At 41.8% G+C, this 20,237-nt stretch overlaps 1 protein-coding gene across 5 annotated transcripts in view; it reads left to right on the forward strand.

Moving 5' to 3' along the window:
- Positions 1-19,998, forward strand: part of RAD18 (RAD18 E3 ubiquitin protein ligase) — a 54,119-nt gene extending 34,121 nt beyond the window's left edge. For 2 of the 5 annotated variants that reach the window (XM_040590910.1, XM_040590908.1), the window contains exons 12-13: positions 9,396-9,458; positions 19,753-19,998. In XM_040590910.1, coding sequence (XP_040446844.1) covers positions 9,396-9,458; positions 19,753-19,855 — 166 coding nt within the window. In that variant the 3' untranslated portion in view covers positions 19,856-19,998. Of the gene's footprint in view, positions 1-9,395; positions 9,459-9,545; positions 9,697-19,752 lie in introns of all 5 variants that reach the window. The other 3 variants (XR_005827446.1, XR_005827447.1, XM_040590909.1) reach the window with 3 other exon arrangements.
- Positions 19,999-20,237: the final 239 nt, after the last annotated feature.

Raw genomic sequence — 20,237 nt, forward strand, 5'->3', positions numbered from 1 at the left:
TAGTCAAAAGAAGACAATGATGAATACTTAGATAAACATCCTATTGCAGTACCAGTTACTGTGGCCCCAGTTTCTGGAGGATAAGTGAAAAAGTTGTTGAAAACAAATACAGGAATAACTGGGTTTTGATACGTGTCTAAAAGCAAGAGAGCTAATCATGAAAATAATCTTGTTATCTTGTTGATAACAGGAATGAGAGGAGAAGACACTCTTTGCAGGGAAAACAACTCTTCAGTGCTCGCTTAGAAAGGGAAGTAACTGCCTGTGTGGCTTTGTTCCAGAGACCGATTTTATGTGCCCGAAACCTCAGCTTTCTGGTTTGCAGCTTGGGCTGTGGTGGCTCCGCTGCTGATGGGCAGCTCTGGGGACATGGGCAGCTCTGGGGACATGGGCAGCAGGAGGGTCCTGACGTTTGGTTTGTGTTGCGCCGGCAGACAGGAGCCTGGGCAGCAGCTTTCCCCCGGGACTAATGCAAGGCCAGGTCCTGCAGGTTTGTACGAGATGTCATATTTGACAGGTGTGCAGGTGACGGATGGAGTTGCTTCATCCTCACTGTGCCTTCTGTTGTGGCTGCCCTACAGCTCGAATTGTTATTTTACTTCCACAAAATAAATGCCTTCAGCTTGTTTATATTCTTCCTGAAGAGCTGAGGTGTTCCTATTCTTCTCTATTTTATGTAACTTTCTTTTTTGATTGCAGGTTAACCTTTTGGCATTAAGGACCTTGGAAAATTTATAAGATTAAAATTCTGGAGTGAGTTCTTGGGAGGTAGAAAGGGCTTGTATTAGCTCATCCAAAGTATCATTAAATCTCTGTTTCACTGCCAGTTTTGTGTGTGAATGATGTTACGAATGATTCTCCCATGGCCTTTGACATTGAAGTTAAACTTCTATTCTTTACCTTATTCTGTCTGCAGACTTGTGTGTATCAACTTAAAGTCTGGGTGAAAGTGTGTCTAAGAGACTGTAAGAAAGTTGCTAAAGGGTGTTAGCGTGTGGCAGTTACTAACGATCGGAATGGGCTTTCATGAACCAAGTTGGCAGGTTTTGTTGGTCAGTGCGCATTAGTTTGTGTTATGTCTGGCTCAAGACAGAATTGTTTATTCCTTCTTTTTACGCATTCACTCCCTCCAAATGTTTCCTTAGACTTCTTGAATCAAACAGAATCTCCGAGTTGTACAGACCAGTGGGTATATGTCACAGATATTTGGACTTCCTTCTAAAAAAAACATGCTTAATAGGTCGCTGTGGTTTACTCTTAAATTTGGCTCCTGTGGAAAGGAACAGAATTACTAGAGTCTGCACAGAATTATCTTTTTCAGAATCTCTGGGATTTTTCTCTTCATGTTCCTACTTTGTGCATATCTCCTGGTTTGTATGTGTCCTGTGTTTTTTTTATTTATTTTTCTTTAAATATAGGGCAGTTTGTTTAACCTTAAAAGCTAGCTACTGCACTGGTCAAGAAGTTCAATGAAGTAGTGGGTTTTGTTGTTCGATTGGGGTTTTTTTGTTCTTTTTGTCTGCCCTCCCCGCCGTTGTATCATGTATTAAACCCAGCTGACTGGCAGTTGGGCTCTGAGTGTGCCTTGGGGCATTACATGCTGTAGATTGTCGTCCTTTACATCCAACCCCCTGCTTTTATACTCCGCTCAAAAAGCAGTGTAAACGGCAATAATAACACAGTGAAGGCTTAGCTGAAGTGACATATGATGCCTTGTGATGCATGGAAGGCCCCTCTCCTTTTGTTTGACCACAGTGTTCCTTGTGCCAAACTGTGCTTTTCTGAAGAACACTCTGAAGCGTTTTCCTGTGTTTTCTGGGAAACAAAGGTTACAGGGATCACTCCCTCTCCAAATACTGATGTGGGGGAAGTGCTTATGAAAAAGAATTAAATGTGCTTTTTGTCTGTACTGTGTGTTTGTAATAGCTACTCTGGATGTCCCAGTGCAATACCCAGCTCTTTATTTGGCCCTTTGAGACATGCCAGGTTCTGCCAGGTCTGCAGATCAGCTTTGGACCGCAGAGTTCTGTTGTTGAACTGTGGCTCATACTCCCAGTATGCTCCTTACGCAATGCTGGTATAATCAAAACGGACTCAAATTATGGCAAGATTTTCAGGGATTGTAAAAAGTAGGTGTAGTCATCTAAACTGCATGAAAGAGATGTATTTTGTCAGTCTGTGGTTGCCGTGGGTTTAATGCTTTGTTAATTGTAGTGAAATAAATATAGCACAAATCAAAAAAGAATTATTTAGATTTTGAGGCTTTAAGTAGCATTGTGCTATTGTACTAAGTAATGATTTTCTGAGGCTTGTATTTTATTTCTGATAATAAGAGGATATCCTTTGAGAAGGGTAAATATTTTTCACATTGAAATGTCAGAACTTGAAATGCATTTGGAAGTCCAAAGCTACATGCTGTCTTTTATGAAGAGAGCACTTCTAAATGGAGAGCTGGTGTTATGATAGGTTAAAAGAAAATTAGGATTTTGCGCAGCATATGGAATATAACAAAGCAGTCTTGAAGTCGGAGAGTTGAAATGTTTGCTATGTAAAAGGATGCTGCAAGTAAGTTAATGATTCTTATGTTTTCTCCTTCATAAGATGTTCTGTCTTTCATCAATCTTATATCAATATTTGCTAAGGGAGCAGTTGGTCAATATTAGAAATTCAGACATTGTACAGTAATCACTGATGTACTGATATTAGTTGAGAGTTGATACTTTAATTGAGAAAATGAGATTTTTACACCTGCTGCAAAAAAGGTGCAGGCAGTGCATGAAGGTTATAGCATTGACCCAAACGTGTTTGGTCTCTCCATAAATTGATGATCCCACCAAGAGAACAAAATGTGCATAATGGATAAATACCAAAACAAAACCATGACTTTTAAAGGATAATTTTTCAAAGCTGTGGAGTCATACGTAAAGCTTTCATAGAGCTTTAGTCTCCATATAAGTAGTCCCAGTGTGTTTTTTTACTTTCTGGGGCTGAAGCCAAATTTTATGCAACTGCTTAAACAATAGGAAAAATAGAAAAGAAACTGGGAGGGACAATGATAAGCCAGTTAATGAACTAGTAGAGGAAATATTCTATTAAAAGTTTCTTATGTAATGGGGTAACTCATTGTTTTAAACAAATTACTTCTCTGTAAAACTTTTGTGTTAGAAGAAAATGTCAGTTCCTGTTGTCTAGGGTGAAAGACTTGCAAGAGTAAATGATATATGTTGTTGGCCTTGTCTGAGATATTAAGGTGTGCACTGAAACACAGTGTCTTGATGTTGAACTCTTGGTAGAAAAGTGCTATAATATCTGCAGCCTCTATAAATCTCTCTGCCATTGGAATACACACAGCGACTGCAGCGTCTGCCAGGTGAGATTCATGCCCGAGTAAGGGGCCTCATTTGCAATAAGTGGGGCTTTTTGGCATTGAGTTCAGCAGCTATGGATCAGGATCTAAGATCTGGATTTAGTGGGTCACTTCTTGGATTTATATGCTTTGCAGAATTTGGGCTTTAGTTCGTCAGCGGAAAAAGACGTAGAAACAGGGAGCTGTGCTTCAGTTAGTCTGGAGTTCACTGGATAGCAGCAGTCCTCTGAAAAGCTCTCGGTAGACATCAGTTTGTCAGAGACTGCTGGCAGGGTGGAATGGTTGGAAAAGCTGTGTGAGCTCTTCCCTGGCAGTTGCTTCAGTCTGAGTTTAAAGAAAGCGTTGTCTTGATCTCTAGGCTATCTCACTGTCAAATGAGAGAAGTATATAAAAATGTGTTGATCAGGGGAATAACTGCCTTTTCCAGTTCTTTAATACGTTTTGGACTTAATAAATCTTGAACTTCTTTGGCTCAGAGATGACGTATATTACAGAGTTAGATAGGAGTGTTTTATATTTTATTTTTGGCCTCAAATATGGGCTTATTATGGAAGGGTGATTATATTTCGCTGCTATGTTGTCGATTCATACCTTTTTTCCAAAAACGGTGAGCTGTAACAAATGGCCAGGAGCTGTGAGGCATGGTGGAGAGAGTCCTGGAGAAGTCACTGTGAACAGTAACAGCTGATGACCTCCGACAGGTATGGAGGGAAAGATACGTGGCATGTATCCAGAAGGATGTCAGTCCCAGTCTGGAGCCATGGGGTTTAGACATCTCGGAGCCCTGAAAATGGAAGTGGTAGTATGTCAGTGCTCTCTAGTGCTTTAGCCTAGATGTCCCAACTGTTGGCTAGACTCCTAAGGAAAGCAGTTAAGACAGATCCAGTAGATCCTTTCCATTTCTAAAGGCACAGCCTCAAAGGCTTGCTCTTGGGCTGCAGAGGTGGCCGCTGAAAGTCAAGAAAGCCTGGAAAGAGTCAAGAAAAACAGTGAAACAGTGGAACCTCTGTAAAGCTTAGCATAGATGAGAGCCTTCCATGGGGAGTCCTGGGGAAGGTGCAAGGCTGGCAAACCTGCTGTCCCCCAGAGGTGGGAAGATGGAGCCATGCTCAGTGTCTGGTTTGATGAGGAGGTACTGGGAAGCCAGGGAAGACACTCGGGTAAGCAGTTAATCTTGGGTGCTGCACAGGACTTACAGCCACTCCAGCAGCAAGCTCATACTGTTTATCACAGGCAGGTCAAATCCTGGAAGCGGGATAGCAAGGTGCAGAAAGCCATTTTCTCTCACTCCTTTCAACTGCGTATTCACCTTCAAATGACATTGGTGAAATGAGACAGGCCATTTCTCACACCAGTGTTGAGGGGAAAAACGCACAGTGCATGTGCCAGAGCTAAGTACGTAATGCACGGCATGAACTGATGAAAGGGACACTGGCTGTTCACTGTGAAGCCAAGAAGGAACTTAATCCGCTTTAAAAGAAACAAAATCAAAGAGACATTCGCACCTTTCATTTTTAGAACGAGACATGTTATTCACACTTACATCAGCTTTTTACTCTATTTTAAGGTGGTGTGTTTATCTAAAAAAAAATAAATAAAGGTGGTGGTGGAAGTCATATCCAAATGATGGGCAAGAAGGGAATAATTTACTCATGGTTTGTTGTCTGTAAGTGCTCAGAAGAAACTAATCCTGCACAGAAGTGAGGCAGAGTTGGGGAATTGCCTGAGTCACTGGAGCTGCCCTTTTGTGGGCACGCCTCGGTGTGGGGACGTGAGTAAGTCCAGGAGATGAAACCTTCGCAGGCTGTCACCTTGTCTGTCAGCCTGTTGCATCTTGAGCAGTTAAGTTTCAGAACGTTAATGGTTTTGCTATAAAAACTTACTCCTCTGGAACAGGTATGTAAAATCTTAGGATAGATTAATGACCTATATTAAAAGGACAGAATTTCTTTTGTGAGAAATTGTCTTGGACTGGAGTGTGAATGAAGTCTGACAATGAGTTTGCTTTGTCTGGCCTCAGCATAGGTGGTTATCTCTGAGGTATTGACCAGGCAGAAAATATTGAAGGAATGTACAAAACTGTTATAAATTCTGTGATCTCTTTGGGCTCCCTAGGCTAAAATTTATAGAAACAACACACATAATGAGGTAGCTGTTTCTTTTTTATTTAGTTCATTTTCTTCAGTTTAAGGGCTAAGCATTCAGGGTGCGTTCAGGGTAATAAGAGCTTAGGAGTTTTATTCAAGGGGAAAAAAATAATTATTTTAAAATATTAATTCAGTTGGTGGTCAAAATTTCTTTTCCTGGGTTGAAATTGTTTTGGTTGTTTTTTGAGTTTTTTTATAGTTTGTCAGCTGTCTGGCATATTTAAGGAGGGGTTTTATCCTTTGCAATTTTTTTTCCCCTGCATGTGGAAGAAAGGTGTATAGTTACTTCAACTCAAAATCAAGCAATTGCTCAGTCTTTGTAAAAGAAATTGATGTTTAAGAGAGACTAGATGAAGAGAACGATTTCATTGAGTGACTGGCTTGGGACAATGGGTTGTATGAAGAAATTCTGAAACAAAGGGCTTTTTAGCTACAGCTGGAAAGTTCATAACCCTGCAGCTTGGTTTTGTACAGTTACATACATGTATCCCTGGTCTCTCAGTGCCGTTACAGTGTAAGAGTTAATTTGGTTCATTGGGAGACTCTGATTATTCTTGGTTTCGTAGCCCATTCACATCTACACATACGGGCTAAGGTGGTAGCTCACTCCAGGACTTTTTGTGCTCGGTTTTAAAATAATTTGGTAGGCATAGACTGTGAATTACACATGTGAATTATGAACTCTCATTATTGTTTTGGGTGTTAGCCAGTTTTTTTCACTTTTATTGTTTTGCTGGTGACAAACAGTTGGTGATAAATCATAATAATGCTACATTTGTCAAGGCAAGGAAGTACATTGTGTTCAGGCATCAGACCTGTTCTTTTTCTATTTTAGGGGACTAAAAGCACACAAATAAACCCTTGTCATCCCCCTCTTGGTTTTGTTTTGGTTTTTTTAATTTTTTTTTTTTAAATGGAGTAGGATTTGGAGATATGGTAACGGCTCATTCCTTGGGCATCCAGTTTGTGTACTAAAAATGAGTTTTTGACAGATTTACAATTTTGAGAGTTAAAAAAAAAAAAAAAAAGCTGGACTTTCCCTATCCAGCTTTGTTTTTACAGCCTGTTTTACTATGGTTCTCATGTGAACATTTCATATTAGATTTGGTACTGAATGAAGACATAAATGGTTGTCTTAGCCTGGGCTATGGGAGGAGGCAAGCTTGGTAACTGAGGAGTGCTTTTAATTTCAGGTGACTTTGTTTCCATATTAAAACTGCTTGGTCGGGCAATGTTCGTAATTCAACAGATTTATTCTGCAGTTCATGAAAGTTCCTGGGGAATCATTGAAGAGTTTCTAAAATAGCATGCAAAACTTTGCAATCCATTCTGTTTCAAAATAATTTTCTCCATATGGCACCAATGCTTTTTGTGTATTTTTGGTATCTTTTTCCTTTTCATCCTTATGACTAAATGTGCATATGTTAAAGGTTTCTCTAAACTCATCTGGTGGTGATTTTCTCCCTTGAAATCCCGTTGGTGGTTCTGTAGTTATTGCCACAGTAACTTCTGATGAATCTCACTTCAGAGGGGAGAAAGGCAATAGGAGGAGACAAAATGGCAGTGGATGAAAAAAATCCTGCCACATTATAAAGGTTGCATGCCATTTATTGATTTATTTAAGAGAAGGTTTTTTTAAAAAAAAAAAAAAAAGAAAAAAATATATGTTTGCATGTGACTCCCAGTGTGTCTTAGAAGCTGGTGTTTTCTACTGCATTACACTGATGGGGTGGAGGCCTCTGCAGCTGAATCCTAGCTCGATGTTCAGGTGGTGGAAGTGATGCTCTGTGTTCCCACTGTGAGGACATGCTGGCTGCTGTTAAGCTGGGACAGGAGGACTGGCAGCCACTGAAAGCGTGTGTGTGGTCTGGAGAGCCCAGGGTGATGGTGACAAACTGGCTGAGCAGCAGCAGCCCCACAACGCGCTCATCTGCTGACTGCCTGGAATAGGTGTTGTACCCCACGGGCTCCGAATGATCATGGTGTGTCCACATTGTTCTTAACATGCCCTGAGCTTTGTCAGCTGCCTGATGACATTATTTGGGTTTAAATTGCTTCTCCTGTTTGAATTGTTATCTTCTCTCTAATGGTGCAGTATGTTATGAATATTAAGTGTTTTGGTGAACTGCTGACTACTTAAAAAAAAATCTGTGAACCAGGTAATGAGCCAAGACTTCTGTCCTGCACCTGGCGTATGAAGTTGTGTGCAAAACAGTTCTTGCTTTTTAATTTGTAACTCTCCAACAGAGAGAGTCCAGAGACAGTCATCTGTTCTTGGTGAGGAGTAAGGTAGTTCTTGGTAAGGAGTGCTGTTTGCCATATATTTGCACAGTGGTCTCCATGCAGTTAAAATGGTACTGAAGTGGTGGAGGTGGGCAGCGGAGTGTGGTACCTGCACTGGGGGTGGTGCTGGGGCTGAAGCGGGCATCCCAGGACTGGAAATATGGATCCATCTGGGAAAAGTGCCCTGTAAAATCACGGTGTGGGTCTTCTATACAAAGACAGCCCCTCTAGTATGAGACATGTTGTTTGTTAAAACATATTTTTTTTTTGCAGAAATACCATTTGTAAACTTCATTGTCTGTATTGTCAGGACCTTGCTTTGCCATGCTGGAATCTGTCCTGTGAGAACAAGTATTTTTGGGCTGTTTTCATTAATATGTTTTGAACAAACGTATAAATGCACTGATATCTGTGTATATAGTTATGACTTGGGGGTTGTATTTTTACAGTTTATGTCTGCTGTTTTCTACCAAACAGGGGATGAATTTTGTTGTAAAACCTTTAAAGTAAATCCAAGAGAACTGGTATCCAACTGCTGTCCTGTGGTTTACACTAAAATCTCCCGACTGTTTACATTACATAGTTTGTTATGTAATTTCTGCAATAACGTACAGACTGAGCTGACAGGCTTCTTTTTGAAAGATAGTTTCCAGAAAACAACATTTTCCAACTTGTTAGTTGATTTCTGCAACCCTGCAATTTGGCATATGTTTGAGAACTTCACTGTAGTTTATATCACAGAGCCTGAACATGCAATAAAAGTTATTTATCAATAATTGACCAGAATATTGTGTTCAATTAATTCAGATTTTATTGAAATTTGACAAAATATTCTTATTTAAAATACAAGCTGAAATAGTCTGTGTAGCTGTTCGGGTTTTTTTAACTTTGAGCATGAGGTCTGAATGATGTGTCTGAGCTCATACTTGTAGTTAAATATGTGTGTGATGTACGTATGCATGAATATCTACACACACGTGAATTCTTCCAATGTTGGTGTAATAGTCATAGTTGAATTTAATAACACCCTGATTTTATGTTGCCTCTGTGGCTACTGTAAAACACATACAAATGTATGTATTTTGGCGTCTGTCTGGGTCTGCTGACAGTCTTGGCAGTTTGGATTTTTCTCACTGAATTTCAATGTTAAGTGTTTTTTTCTTTGATGTTGATTCTTTTTTTATTATGTTGTTATGTTCAAAATGTAAGCTTACACTTAAGTCTTGAGTTTTGAGGTTGAAAGCACCTTTACTCTTTGAAATGTTGTACTTTACCCACCGAAATAACTTGCAAGTTCTCTCTGGAGAAATTGTCTGGTGCCTGTGAATTGGAAGCTATTGTAGTTACCAACAAGCAAACATGAACAGAGAGAATGGTCTTGTATGTTAAATAATAAATATGATACCTAGTAATAACTCTGAAAATTGTGTGATGTAGAGACAGAACTTTCTAGACTGTTGGTTGAAAGTACTTCTTGTTGCCAGTGCTGTGTGGAAGGGTCTGTCTCATCTACAGATTCTACTGCCTTTGTAAGTAGAGCCCTACTGCGCTGTAAGTATTGCTAAAATGACTTACATCCATTTTATTTTCCCCTTCAGCTCCAGTTCAGACATTCTGAGAGATCCACAAGGGCCTGAGATGTGTTCAGCAGCCTCTGCCAAGTAAGTAGAGTCTATGAGTGGTAAAGTCCTTGCGAGTGATTTAGATAAGTAGTTTCCAGTTTTTGGATTCCTACATGTTTTCTACAGGAGAAGGAAATGCCTCTGAAAAGTCAGGCTCTTGGAGAATCTCCACAGTTGTGAGACACACAATTTGGTCAGCATTTTTTGGATCCTTGGAAAATAATACCTGGGTGCTGCTAGGGTCCACAGATGACCAGCGGAAAATCATTGTTTTGAGGTATATTTGAATATGGATATATTTAAAAAAAAAAAGAAAAAAGGGAACTGATTTTTATGGAAAATGAAGTAATTTGATCTTTACATTGTTGTCAGTCTCAGCTACATCTCTGTCAAGTTGACCATGCTGGAATTGCAACATCTGTTTCAATTTACTCCTGTTCAAAGAGAGAAGAGCACTTCCTTGTTTTTAAAATCTTATTTCTTAAAACAAAAAATCCCCTTCTGTTATATAGTGGTAATATTTTAAATTGGGGTCTGGTTGTGCAAGTTGTTGTTCAAAGAAATACTAAGGAACCATCCAAGTATTCTTGAAGTATCCAAATGGAATAGATGAAGATGGAGAGGAAATATAGGGATCTATGCAGGTGCTGAAGATGTGCAGTTATAGTGACATTTGGAATACCGTAGTGTTAGATCAACTGAAAAGCTGTGTTGTTATTCAAAGAAATACAAATGAAGACTGATGGAGTCTGCAAAAGTAGTACAGTTTACCCTTGCAGCTGAAACTGGTTTGATCTGGGGTCACTCTTCAAATATCACATCCGCTTTGGCAGCTGATCTTAGGGGTGTGATGAGAACCATATTGCATTCAATTCTGATAGTCTGCTTTTTAAAGTGTATTTATGACATAATTTTCTCTATTATCCATTACATACATATGTGGTCAATAGATTGGTACAGCTCCTAAAATTCCTGATTAATGGCAGAAGTAACATTTGAAACTCTGTTAAAATGTGTGTTTAGATAGCCTAATGGATTTTAAGGATCTTTAATGGAAGCACGGATAAGGTCTTGATTACAATGGTGTAACAGGTCAATGGTAGAGTGTACCACTGGAAAAACAAAGTAATCGTAGATCCTTTCTTGTAGTGGGAGGCATCACTTTGTGAAGGTGAGCGGTGTTTGCTGGAAGGACACTCACAAAGCACTTTATTTTGTAGTACCTGCAAGTGACTCCTTGAGATGGGCAGTAAAGTAAAATATTCTGGGTTGTGCGTATTGCAGATGCTAGTCTCTGTTCCCCTGGTGCTGCTCTTCTGGTGCTGCTACCACGTATCATAGAGCAAGCAGCCACAGCTATCTTTCGCAGATGTTTTTAGATCTGCTCCAAGACTTATGCGTGACCCTGACAAGCAAGGGTCAGGGATCACGAGATCAGGGATCACCTAAAGTCCTTGGTAACCACCTCATTGTGGTGTTATCCATTACCTGTGAAGCATTAAATCTCAGCTCACTATTTCTCAGTGAGTTGTATTGCTGGGAACTGGGCTTCTGAGTAAAAGCCAATCCATAAGGAATTGTGATCAAAATGGGAAGGGTGGAACTGTGGTTGCTAAAGCTGGAGGACTCATGAGCGAGGGAGCCAGCAGCTTGCAGCTCCCTGTGTTGCCTTGACTAGGTGCTTGAGGCATGAAAAGGCCCAGCAAGACATGGCAAAAACAGGTGTCTGTCCCTCTGAGTGCATCTTCTGTTTGGACAGGGGTGGGAGGTGAGCGGAGAAGCCCAGCCAGCTGAGAGCTGCCCCTGCCAGCTGCAGGGGAGCAGTTCAGGGCATCTCTGTCCCGGGCAGTATGCATGTAGTGAAGCTGCTGCTATGCCGCAGCTGTCTCTGACTTACTTGGGGGGAAGCCAGGGTAGGGAGGGATAGCAGCTGGACAGCAGTGAGGCGAAGAGGATGGAGACATAAGAGGTTAGAAGTGTCTTGATTTCCTCTTGGCCGCAGTTGGGATCTTACTGCATTTATGAGCTTGGTAGTGTCCGTTGTTCTCAGTTGCTGCCAGTGCTTCCCCTGAACGCATTCTGAGCATTCTTACTTCTCGCAGCCTACCAACACTTTGAGGCTACATGTAGATTGCGAGACAGGTGCTTTTTGCCATGTTTCCTTTGGTCCTTGCTGGTGATGTCTGTGCTGACTCCTGCTGAGGAAGATTGTGCTGTGGCTCCTTGCTAGCCTGGCCAGGGCTGGCCGCAGCTGGATGTGGTGCAGGAGCAAGCAACGTGGCTCCTTCCGTGGGGCCAGCGGGTGTTTGCCTGGCAGGGAATGGATGGCATTGCTGTTCCTGGCTATCCAATGGAATATTTTTCATTTTTTAAATAAATGCTTTAGCTTCATTGTACTTTTGTACCGGCCGTGAGTTAGGATATTAAATGTGTATATTTTTCTAAAATTGTAATTCAATCTGTGTTGCTTGTCTGCTTGACTTTTTGTTTGAATGGGAAGAATCCACCTGGTTAGGTCTCCAGGCTTTTTGTTAAAATCAGTTTGGATCAAAAAATTGGAAGAAACACCACTGTAAAAGCTTGTGAGCTGTAAATTTTAGGGCCTCAAGCAAAGAAACTAGAACTGCAGCTGTGATGACATTCAGAACACTGGCCTAAGAAGCTATTGAGAAACACAGGCTTTTGTTAGATGATTTGGGAGGAAATATCACATGAGTATTGTAGAATTAATACACCTGCTTTATTTTTGGGGGGAGCTTAGATTTAGGAAGAACAATAATCAACCGAAACTGTAATGGAAATTACAGGTGCTTCCTTTCTTAGGACTGGGCTGGAAGCCCTGAGGATAGAGAAGGTTAAAGTCTGTTGAAGGACTTGATTCCTGCATGCGCTTGTGGGTGGACGTCAAAGACACGTTTTTCTGATTATGTGGAAGAATGGCCTGTGGCATATACTGCCAGAAGCAGTTTTGTTGGCTGGCCTTCGGAAAAGGAACTTGGCAGGGAGAACTTGTCTGTCTGCAGTGGTACGCTGCGCGGAGAGGCAGTTCACGAGGCTGGTGGCGGAGCACCACATGAATGCCTGTGTTCCCGTGGCTGCTGTAGCAGCATCCTGCTTTATCCTGACAAACCAGGACTTCATAGCAATCTAAAAATGTCTGGCTGGAGCCACTTCCAGTTTCTCAAACTGTACCTGTTAAAATTACTTCACCTGATGTGAATGAAGATGTGAGGGTGTCCAGTGCTGGCTGGTGTGATGAGCTTGTGTGCTTTTGCTTTTAAAGCTAGTGACCTTTACCAGGGTGCAGGCATTGGCATAAAAACAGACCCAATCAGTTCAGGTTCTGAGTATGTTAAGTGTCTGCTCTGGTGGCGGTGGGGCTGGAGGCCGTACCCAGTGAGTATGGTGGCTCTGTTTGTGTGAGGGCTTAGGAGCAGGCCAAGAGGTAACAGCCACGGGGTGAATCGTTCTGCAACAGCACCAGCATGAAGAATGGTAACAAGAGGTATATATTTTTTAGAACAAACTTGCACTTAATGGTAGAACTGTAACTACCACGGGGAACTGTGTACTTCTTCAGTATTCTCTGCAATAATTCATTGCAGCCTGTTTCATTGAGGAAAAATGTAGGTTTTGAGGATTCTGTGCTTTCTGTAGGGTATTTAACATGCTTCTGATGAGATTTTAATTGGCCGTGTAGTGCCTGGAGTATGTGGCTTCTAATTTATAACTTTTAGCTTTAATTTTGTAGGTAGTAGCTAGTCTACCATACATGTTAAAACATCCTGTTTAAAAGTATTTTTTTAGGAACTTTGTAAAAGTGAATGGCAAGGAGTCTTTACCTTCCCAGTTGCATTTTCTGTATCTTCGGAGACCGCCAGCTCCAAACTTGCAGATGGGGGACTTTAGTTTCTTTATCAGCAGATAGTGACTTGCAGTTCATATTGGTGATGGTACAATCAAATTACTTGCTGTTCTTTTTTTGTGCTCCCTGAAATCCATTCCAGAGATGCCAGCTGGCAGAATTTTTTTCTGCAGTACAGGAGATAATATGCAGTACAGGAGTTACGGGTTTGGCATCTGTGGCTTCTTGCTTGAGTTGGAAAAACATGTTCCTTAGTGGAAGAAGGAATGGGAATGTCAATAATGAAAACAGTACTAGAACTTGTTACTGGAGCATTTCTACCTAGCAGTAATGGATGTTAACATCAGTTATAATATGTATCCATAGCAAAATCATTTGTGCCTTTGATAATTCCCTTCACCTAGGAAACCTCCCAGTCCTTTGGAGGGTTTGAGTGTTAATAGTGTGTGACCAGGTTGATAAGTGCAAAGGAATGTTAAGTAAAGCAGATCTACAACTGTGGTGAAAGTTACTCTTCCTGTTCATCGCAGAACTGTATCCTGTGGGATGTCGAGTGGCATGGAAGGTCAGATGAGGCTTTGCTTTGGCAGGTTTGCATGGGAGGGCACAGGCCAGCATACCAAAGAGCAGGCAGATGGTGTGTTCCCATAACCAGCTGAGACTTCATAAAAGTTGAGTTATACCAGAAAGATATCATCTCTCTTACTGTATTGTTATAAGAGTTAATAATTGGATATTTGCAAAATAAGAGAACCAAGTGACAAAGAAGCTCCAGGTTTTGGCTTTGTGTTTTAATACACTTTTGAACATAAGGTAATTACCATTCTGCTGTGGAAAAAATGTAGTTATCAAAGCTAGAAATGGGCAGAATATAAAACAGTAAAGCTAGCCTTAAACTAAATGAGATTTCTGCGTCATTCTGTGTCCTAAGTAATTTCTTCTTGCAAGGGTAGTCGTATTTTCCAAATTCTTGAAAACAAACAAAAAGCCAAAAACAGAGGAAGGCACAACTGCTACGGGTGCTCTTTGTAAAGTGAGACATTAGAAATATCAGTAGTTTGAATGTTGCTTGTCTTTGCTGTATGCTATGTTAATAGTTCAGCCTTCCAGATGCCTAAATAATTGGCTTTGTGTTGTGTTGCTGTCCTGCCTCTGAAGTATATTAAACGGTTATTCAGTGGGTGGCTATTATCAGAAGTGAGGTTTTTCCATGTAGGACAAAACTCTGTAGCTAATGGCCAGGACTTCCTGTACTAGATATGCCTTTTTGCTAGCTGTTTGAAGTTTCTTGCTGAAACTTGAAAGATGTAGTGATGGTCTGTGTGTAGCTTAGGCTCAAATGCTCATTTTGTACTGGTGAGAATACTTTTAAGTAATACGTATTCAGGCTTTTACATCTTGTAATATCTGGAAATCCTAAATGACATTATTTGATATTGGAGCACGAGGACTGACCATTTCAAAACGTTACTGAATGCTGCCCTACAGAATCTCGCTTTTGAGGTATGTACCCACTCTGTTGGTGACAGGTCTAGTTATGAAACTCTCTGAGGCTCTCTGCAGGGCAAGACTAAAGGAAAAGGGTCATGGACATAATGGAGAATACATTTCTTTATGGTTTCTTAGTATTTTAGATGCAAATCCTTATTATTGCCCTTAGCTTTACATGCTAAAAGATAAGCCAGAATTGCTTCAGAGTATGATCCTTAAAAGCAGGATCATTTTGTTAGCTGAAATATTTTACTTTGTGTAAATGACTCATTTTTGTCAAATGTGATTTTCAGTCCTCCTAAAAAATATCCTCCATTTTATGCTTTTCCACAGTTTGGGTTTGGGGTTTCTTGTGTCTCTGGAAGGGTTAAATTCAAGCTAAAGCTTCAGTGGAAAAGAAATAGGAACAGGCTGCTCTTTGTTCGGTGGTGGAAGCGCAGCTAAGTAATTTTTAATTTGTTTCATTCAGGGAGTACATTCCTAGGAGTGGGAAAGAGCTGTGCTTTTTAACTCCCCTCCTCACTCCCCAGCAGGAACAGTGACCTAGTGTCCTCTGCAGCGTGTCCAGACGATGCATGGATGCCAGGCACGTGGTAGGGGACTTGCAGTGGGAAAACTCGGTTCGGTATTCCTGCCTGTAACCCATGGTGGTCTCTGTGGTGCTGTGTGAGGGCAGCACAAGCTGGGCTGGATCTTTCCACTACCCATTTTGTGAGCTTTTTCTTTCTAGTATTTGCCAGTGTTCTTAGTAGGAGAGTTACAGGTTTTGTACAATTTCAGACTGAGCGCCTCTGAAAGAATTAGACGATGTAAAACAAGCTTAAAACTCATGCTGACCCTTTATTTTTCCTGCGTGGATGAAAAAATGGCAAAAGTGAGATGGCATGGCTGGGTCTCAACTGAAATCTATAGCTTTGGTTTCTGAAAGCCGCTTCTTGTCTGTTCAGGTGTTAAGCTGAAGTTGGTCTGACTGTAACAGCTTCTCGAGGTGCAGTGAGGTGTTTGCAGACAGCGAGAAACTCGTGTGAACAGACAAAGTCCTGAACCAGGATATTGTACCTTTTTTGGTGGGAACAGAGATTTGTTGAGCTTTTACGTTTATGTGACTGATCTAATAAAGAAGCACTAAACATTCATATTCTGCATTTAGAATAAATAGTCTTTTTTTTTTTTTTTTAAGCTTTTAATGAAATTGTATATGACATCCTTGCAATTTATTTGTAATAGTGCACAAATGGAGCAGTGTAGGGATATTTTAGTGGCAGTTTGGAGTGTATTTTTAGCGAGACCTCATTCCTTTTCTGAAACTTACTTAAGCACAATTTCATGTTCTCTGAGCCTTCAAAAACATTTTTGTTTCCTTGCTTTTCTCAGCTGTTAAGTAACAAATGACTGTGGAGTCATATAATTGGGACAACTTCAGTTCATATTGCTTTGTATCTGGTTAAATTGGGGCAGCATTTCAGGCTCTCTAACCTCTTGGTGAGCACTTACTGAAAGTCTCAGGGTTCTCTGATGTGGGTGTCAAACAGGCCATCGATGATGCCAACTTAACTGCAGGTTTGGGTCAGTTCTTTGGCCTGTATCAGGTCCAAATGCCTGAAAGTTAATGTGGGGTTTGGTGAAAGGCTTTTATAGTGACTTCGCTGTTCAGTCGTAGCTCAGTTTCACTCCTAAATACAGCTGCAGCTTTTCCATAGAGCTTTTAATGAAATTTCAAAAATGATACCTGGTGGATATATTTCCTATATAACTTTGTGGTGTGGAGAAAATAATAATAAAAAAAGAACAAAAAGAACAATCTGTCATTAATTGTGCACTGCTGTAATTCAAGATCCGTGCCTACCTCAGAGTGTACCTTGGTGCCGTGAGAAACAAGTTCACCTCATCCCTAAGGTAAGGTAGGGTGCTAGAAATGTCATTGCAACCAGTCTGTACCTGACTTGACCTGAGATGGAGATAAATGACTGTGTAGTAGGTAGTCTGGATCTTCTTGTCCCTGGACAAGCAAACCTCATTATTCCAAAATGCACCATAAGATACAGGAAGGGATCTGACTTACCAGAGTACTAACATTTGCACGTTTCTGGAGAAGGTCAAGTACATTTACTTTGTGTTTTTAATATTGGTGGCACTGTGCCATGCAACCAGTGGATGAAAGTCTAGGAGTACAAAAATGTTCTTACCCTAATTAAAATGAATGTAACCCAAAGCTGAATCTATTTTAAAACCCCTGTAGTAATCAGTCTTATGTCCTTAATGCACACGGAGATGTGCATGGGAGGCCAGGGGGCTCCCAGAAGCTTCCTGACTTGCAGAGCACCTTGCTGCGGTGGCTTCTTGCCGTGCAGCTCTGCAGCTGATGCCTTCCCCTTGCACATGAGCGTCCTGGTCACTCACTGTGCAGTACCAGAGTCTCTGCAGCAGGTACCAAGTACCACCAAGTACCTTCCTCTGCTTGTAGATGCTCAGACCTTCCAAACTTCTGAGACGCTGGCACAGGTTGAGCAGAGCAGCTGTGGATGCCCCGTCCCTGACAGTGCTCAAGGCTGAGCTGGATGGGGTTGGAGCAACCTGGTCTAGTGGAAGGTGTCACTGCCCAGGGGGTTGGAACTAGGTGGTCTCTAAGGTGCACTAATTGTATCCGACAAGAGGATCTCAAATAAATAAAAATTGGCAAGAAAGCCCCCTTTTTCACAGCCTTGTCTGTGTATGTATTTCTGCTCTTTATAGCCAAATAATTTCTCTGGTCAAGTGCAGCAATTACTTTTAGGGAACAAAACATTAAATGTTTTATGTATTTTTAGCTTTATTTAATGCAGGTAGTTTTGGAGAAGAACCCTTAAGTTGATTTGCTAGACTGGTCTCACCATTGGGAAGTGTTTTGCACACGATCAGGAGTTAATTTTATTCACCAGTTCATTCACCATCTGGGGCTCCTGGGAGTGGTATGGCCAGCCGCTGGGGCCGGGGAGGTAGTCTTCCTCGTAGGAAACTCCGTGTCGAGGCCGTGTCTGTTCGGTACCAGATGGGTGCAGCTGAAAGGCTCCATCTGGCTTGGAGAGCTGTAGGGCTGCTGTGTGCCCATGAGCTAGCAAAGTGCCCTGTGGTGGGACAGCCCGGGGTGATGAAGAGGCAGTGCGCTGCGTGGGGCAAGCCGTCCCTCCAGCTTGGCATCCCTTATCCATCAGCGACCAAAGCAGCGTGCTCAGGAGCAGTGTTAGTGTATTGCTTCCACATCTTACTCTAAAGAGCATGTTTCTCCAGCGTCATCCCTCAGAGGCTTGTAGCCACCTCACTGTCGAGGTTAGTTACCTGCTCTGTCTCACAGCTGCGGAGCTGCGTGGGGACAGGCAGGTTCTCCCGGGCCTGGGATGGAGGGTACGGCCCGCGCACAAGGGCTGGGGTATGGTGGATATAAAGAACAACCGCTCCCTTGGATTGGGTTGAAAATAGCTGCTTCAGAGCTTAATTTAAAGGGGGGGGAAATTGTATCATGGCACTCTTAAAACATCTGTGTATCCCCTTGGGAATCCTTCGATCAGTTAGCCTGTGTGTGTTGGCTTGGCGCAGGACTGTCTTCGGCAATGTGTTACTGTACTCTGGTTTCACAAAACCCAGCCTTAGCGTTTGCATTGAATTTTGCATTAAATAATGCAAAATTGTGAACTGCAACAAGAGAAAAAGGTGACATATAGAAAGAGGCTTTGTTAACGTCTAATTTCACGAACTTTTAAAAATCTACTGCTTCTAGGTTAACATGAGTGATCCTCTCTACTGAACCAATGCAGTGGATGGAAATAGGGTAGTGGAGGGTCCAGCTGGGAGGGAAGTGCCTTTGCCTTTTGTCATCATACGTTGTAGAAATCACCCTGGTAAGGTTTGTAGTGTTGAGGATTGGGGGAGAGTCGGACTGGGTTACGCGTATGCATCGTCTGTGCTCTGTGCATATGTGCAGTTAATAACGCTGCATCTTCAGAGGTACAGACTAAACTGGTTGTGCTGGGATTCGTGCTGATCTTCCTCGACATGGTTAACACTCACACAGATGCAGGAGCTCAGTTTCTATCATGGTGCTGAACTGAGCTCTGAAATACAAGTTGTTCTTTTTAATCTCTTTTAGTATATATCTTGTGGCAGTCAACAGAGACGTGGACTGGCTTTTGAGAGTTTTCCATTGTTATTTTCAGTTGTGAATTCCCAATTTAAGCCACAAGAATAGTCCGTGCAGGATGGATTCATCCTAAAAAATGGTATATTTAAAAAAAAAGTGTATTTATAAGGAGTGTTTAATTAGTAATGGCTATTGATGGATGAATGGTATCCTTCGTGTCAACACCATGTGGAACTTTAAGTGCTGAGGCTGAATGATGGAAATTAGCTGGCTAATTTAACTATGGCTAGTTTAACTTTTTCTTTAAAATTAACTCTGTGACTAAAAAGAAAACACTTCTTTGAGTTTCCAGTGGAAAATTCTTTGTCCATAAACAAGAAGAGCGTCTGGCAAAGAGCCTGTTTAGGGATGGGAGTCCCATGTGCTTTCCTTCTTGGGTAACCGTGGCCAAAGCCACTTGTCCTTTTGCTTGGTGGCTGTGCCACCAAGGATGACTTCGTTTCAAGTCGACCTTTTATGATTTAATGTAATCATGGTTTCTTCAGCCTCAGGGGCTCTTCTCATTTATGGACAAGGAATTCGAAAGGTTGCTGCTGCTCCTTCCTCTTCCAAACTGGTGTCTGGTGACAGGAAGAGAGGCACCGTGACTCCCCTGTCCCTGCAGGCTCAGGGTGAATGGGGTGGTTTGTGGGTGCTGTCACCTGCTTCGAACACAGCAGAGCAGTATTTCTCTTCACCATCATCAGTAACACATACCTGTGTGTGCGCCTGCGTGCTGCTTACAGCACTTTAATACAGCCTTCGGTATTTGCTGTGTTTGGAGTATTTTCAGAACCCTGTTTTGTCTTTTCTTTTTTTTTCAGCAGCAGTTTTCTGGGTCTGAGAGTTAACAAAAGTAAGTCACGTCAGCTCCAAATGTCAGGAAACGATCAACTGCTTCCCAAGAGTAAGCGGAAGAAGAGGTAACCCTGCAGTGATGTGAAGCCTAAAACTGTGCAGAAGGCTTAAGACTGAGAAAATACTTGTTAGTTTTTTCATTTTCAGTGTATCTGGGTACTTAATAAAATGCTGAATTTTCACATAACTATCATTCAAACTGCCTTAAAATAGCCAGATCGGTGTGCTGATGTGTTTTGTTTACGGCGCTGTGGGCCATTTAACTTTAGGGTTGGGCATAAAGTGCCAGAGCCCCAGCCTTGCCACGGAGGGATGAGGGTCTGCACGTTGCTGCTGTTACTGCTCGCATCCCATAGAAGCTTGCTCTGCCCTCTTGGAAGCAATTGCAGGACAGTGTTTTGCTTGGGGTCTGGCAGGTGCTGATGCTCTGGTTATTGGCTTGGCTGGGGGG

This window comes from Falco naumanni, chromosome 4 (assembly GCF_017639655.2).
Source record: "Falco naumanni isolate bFalNau1 chromosome 4, bFalNau1.pat, whole genome shotgun sequence".
NCBI lineage: Eukaryota > Metazoa > Chordata > Aves > Falconiformes > Falconidae > Falco > Falco naumanni.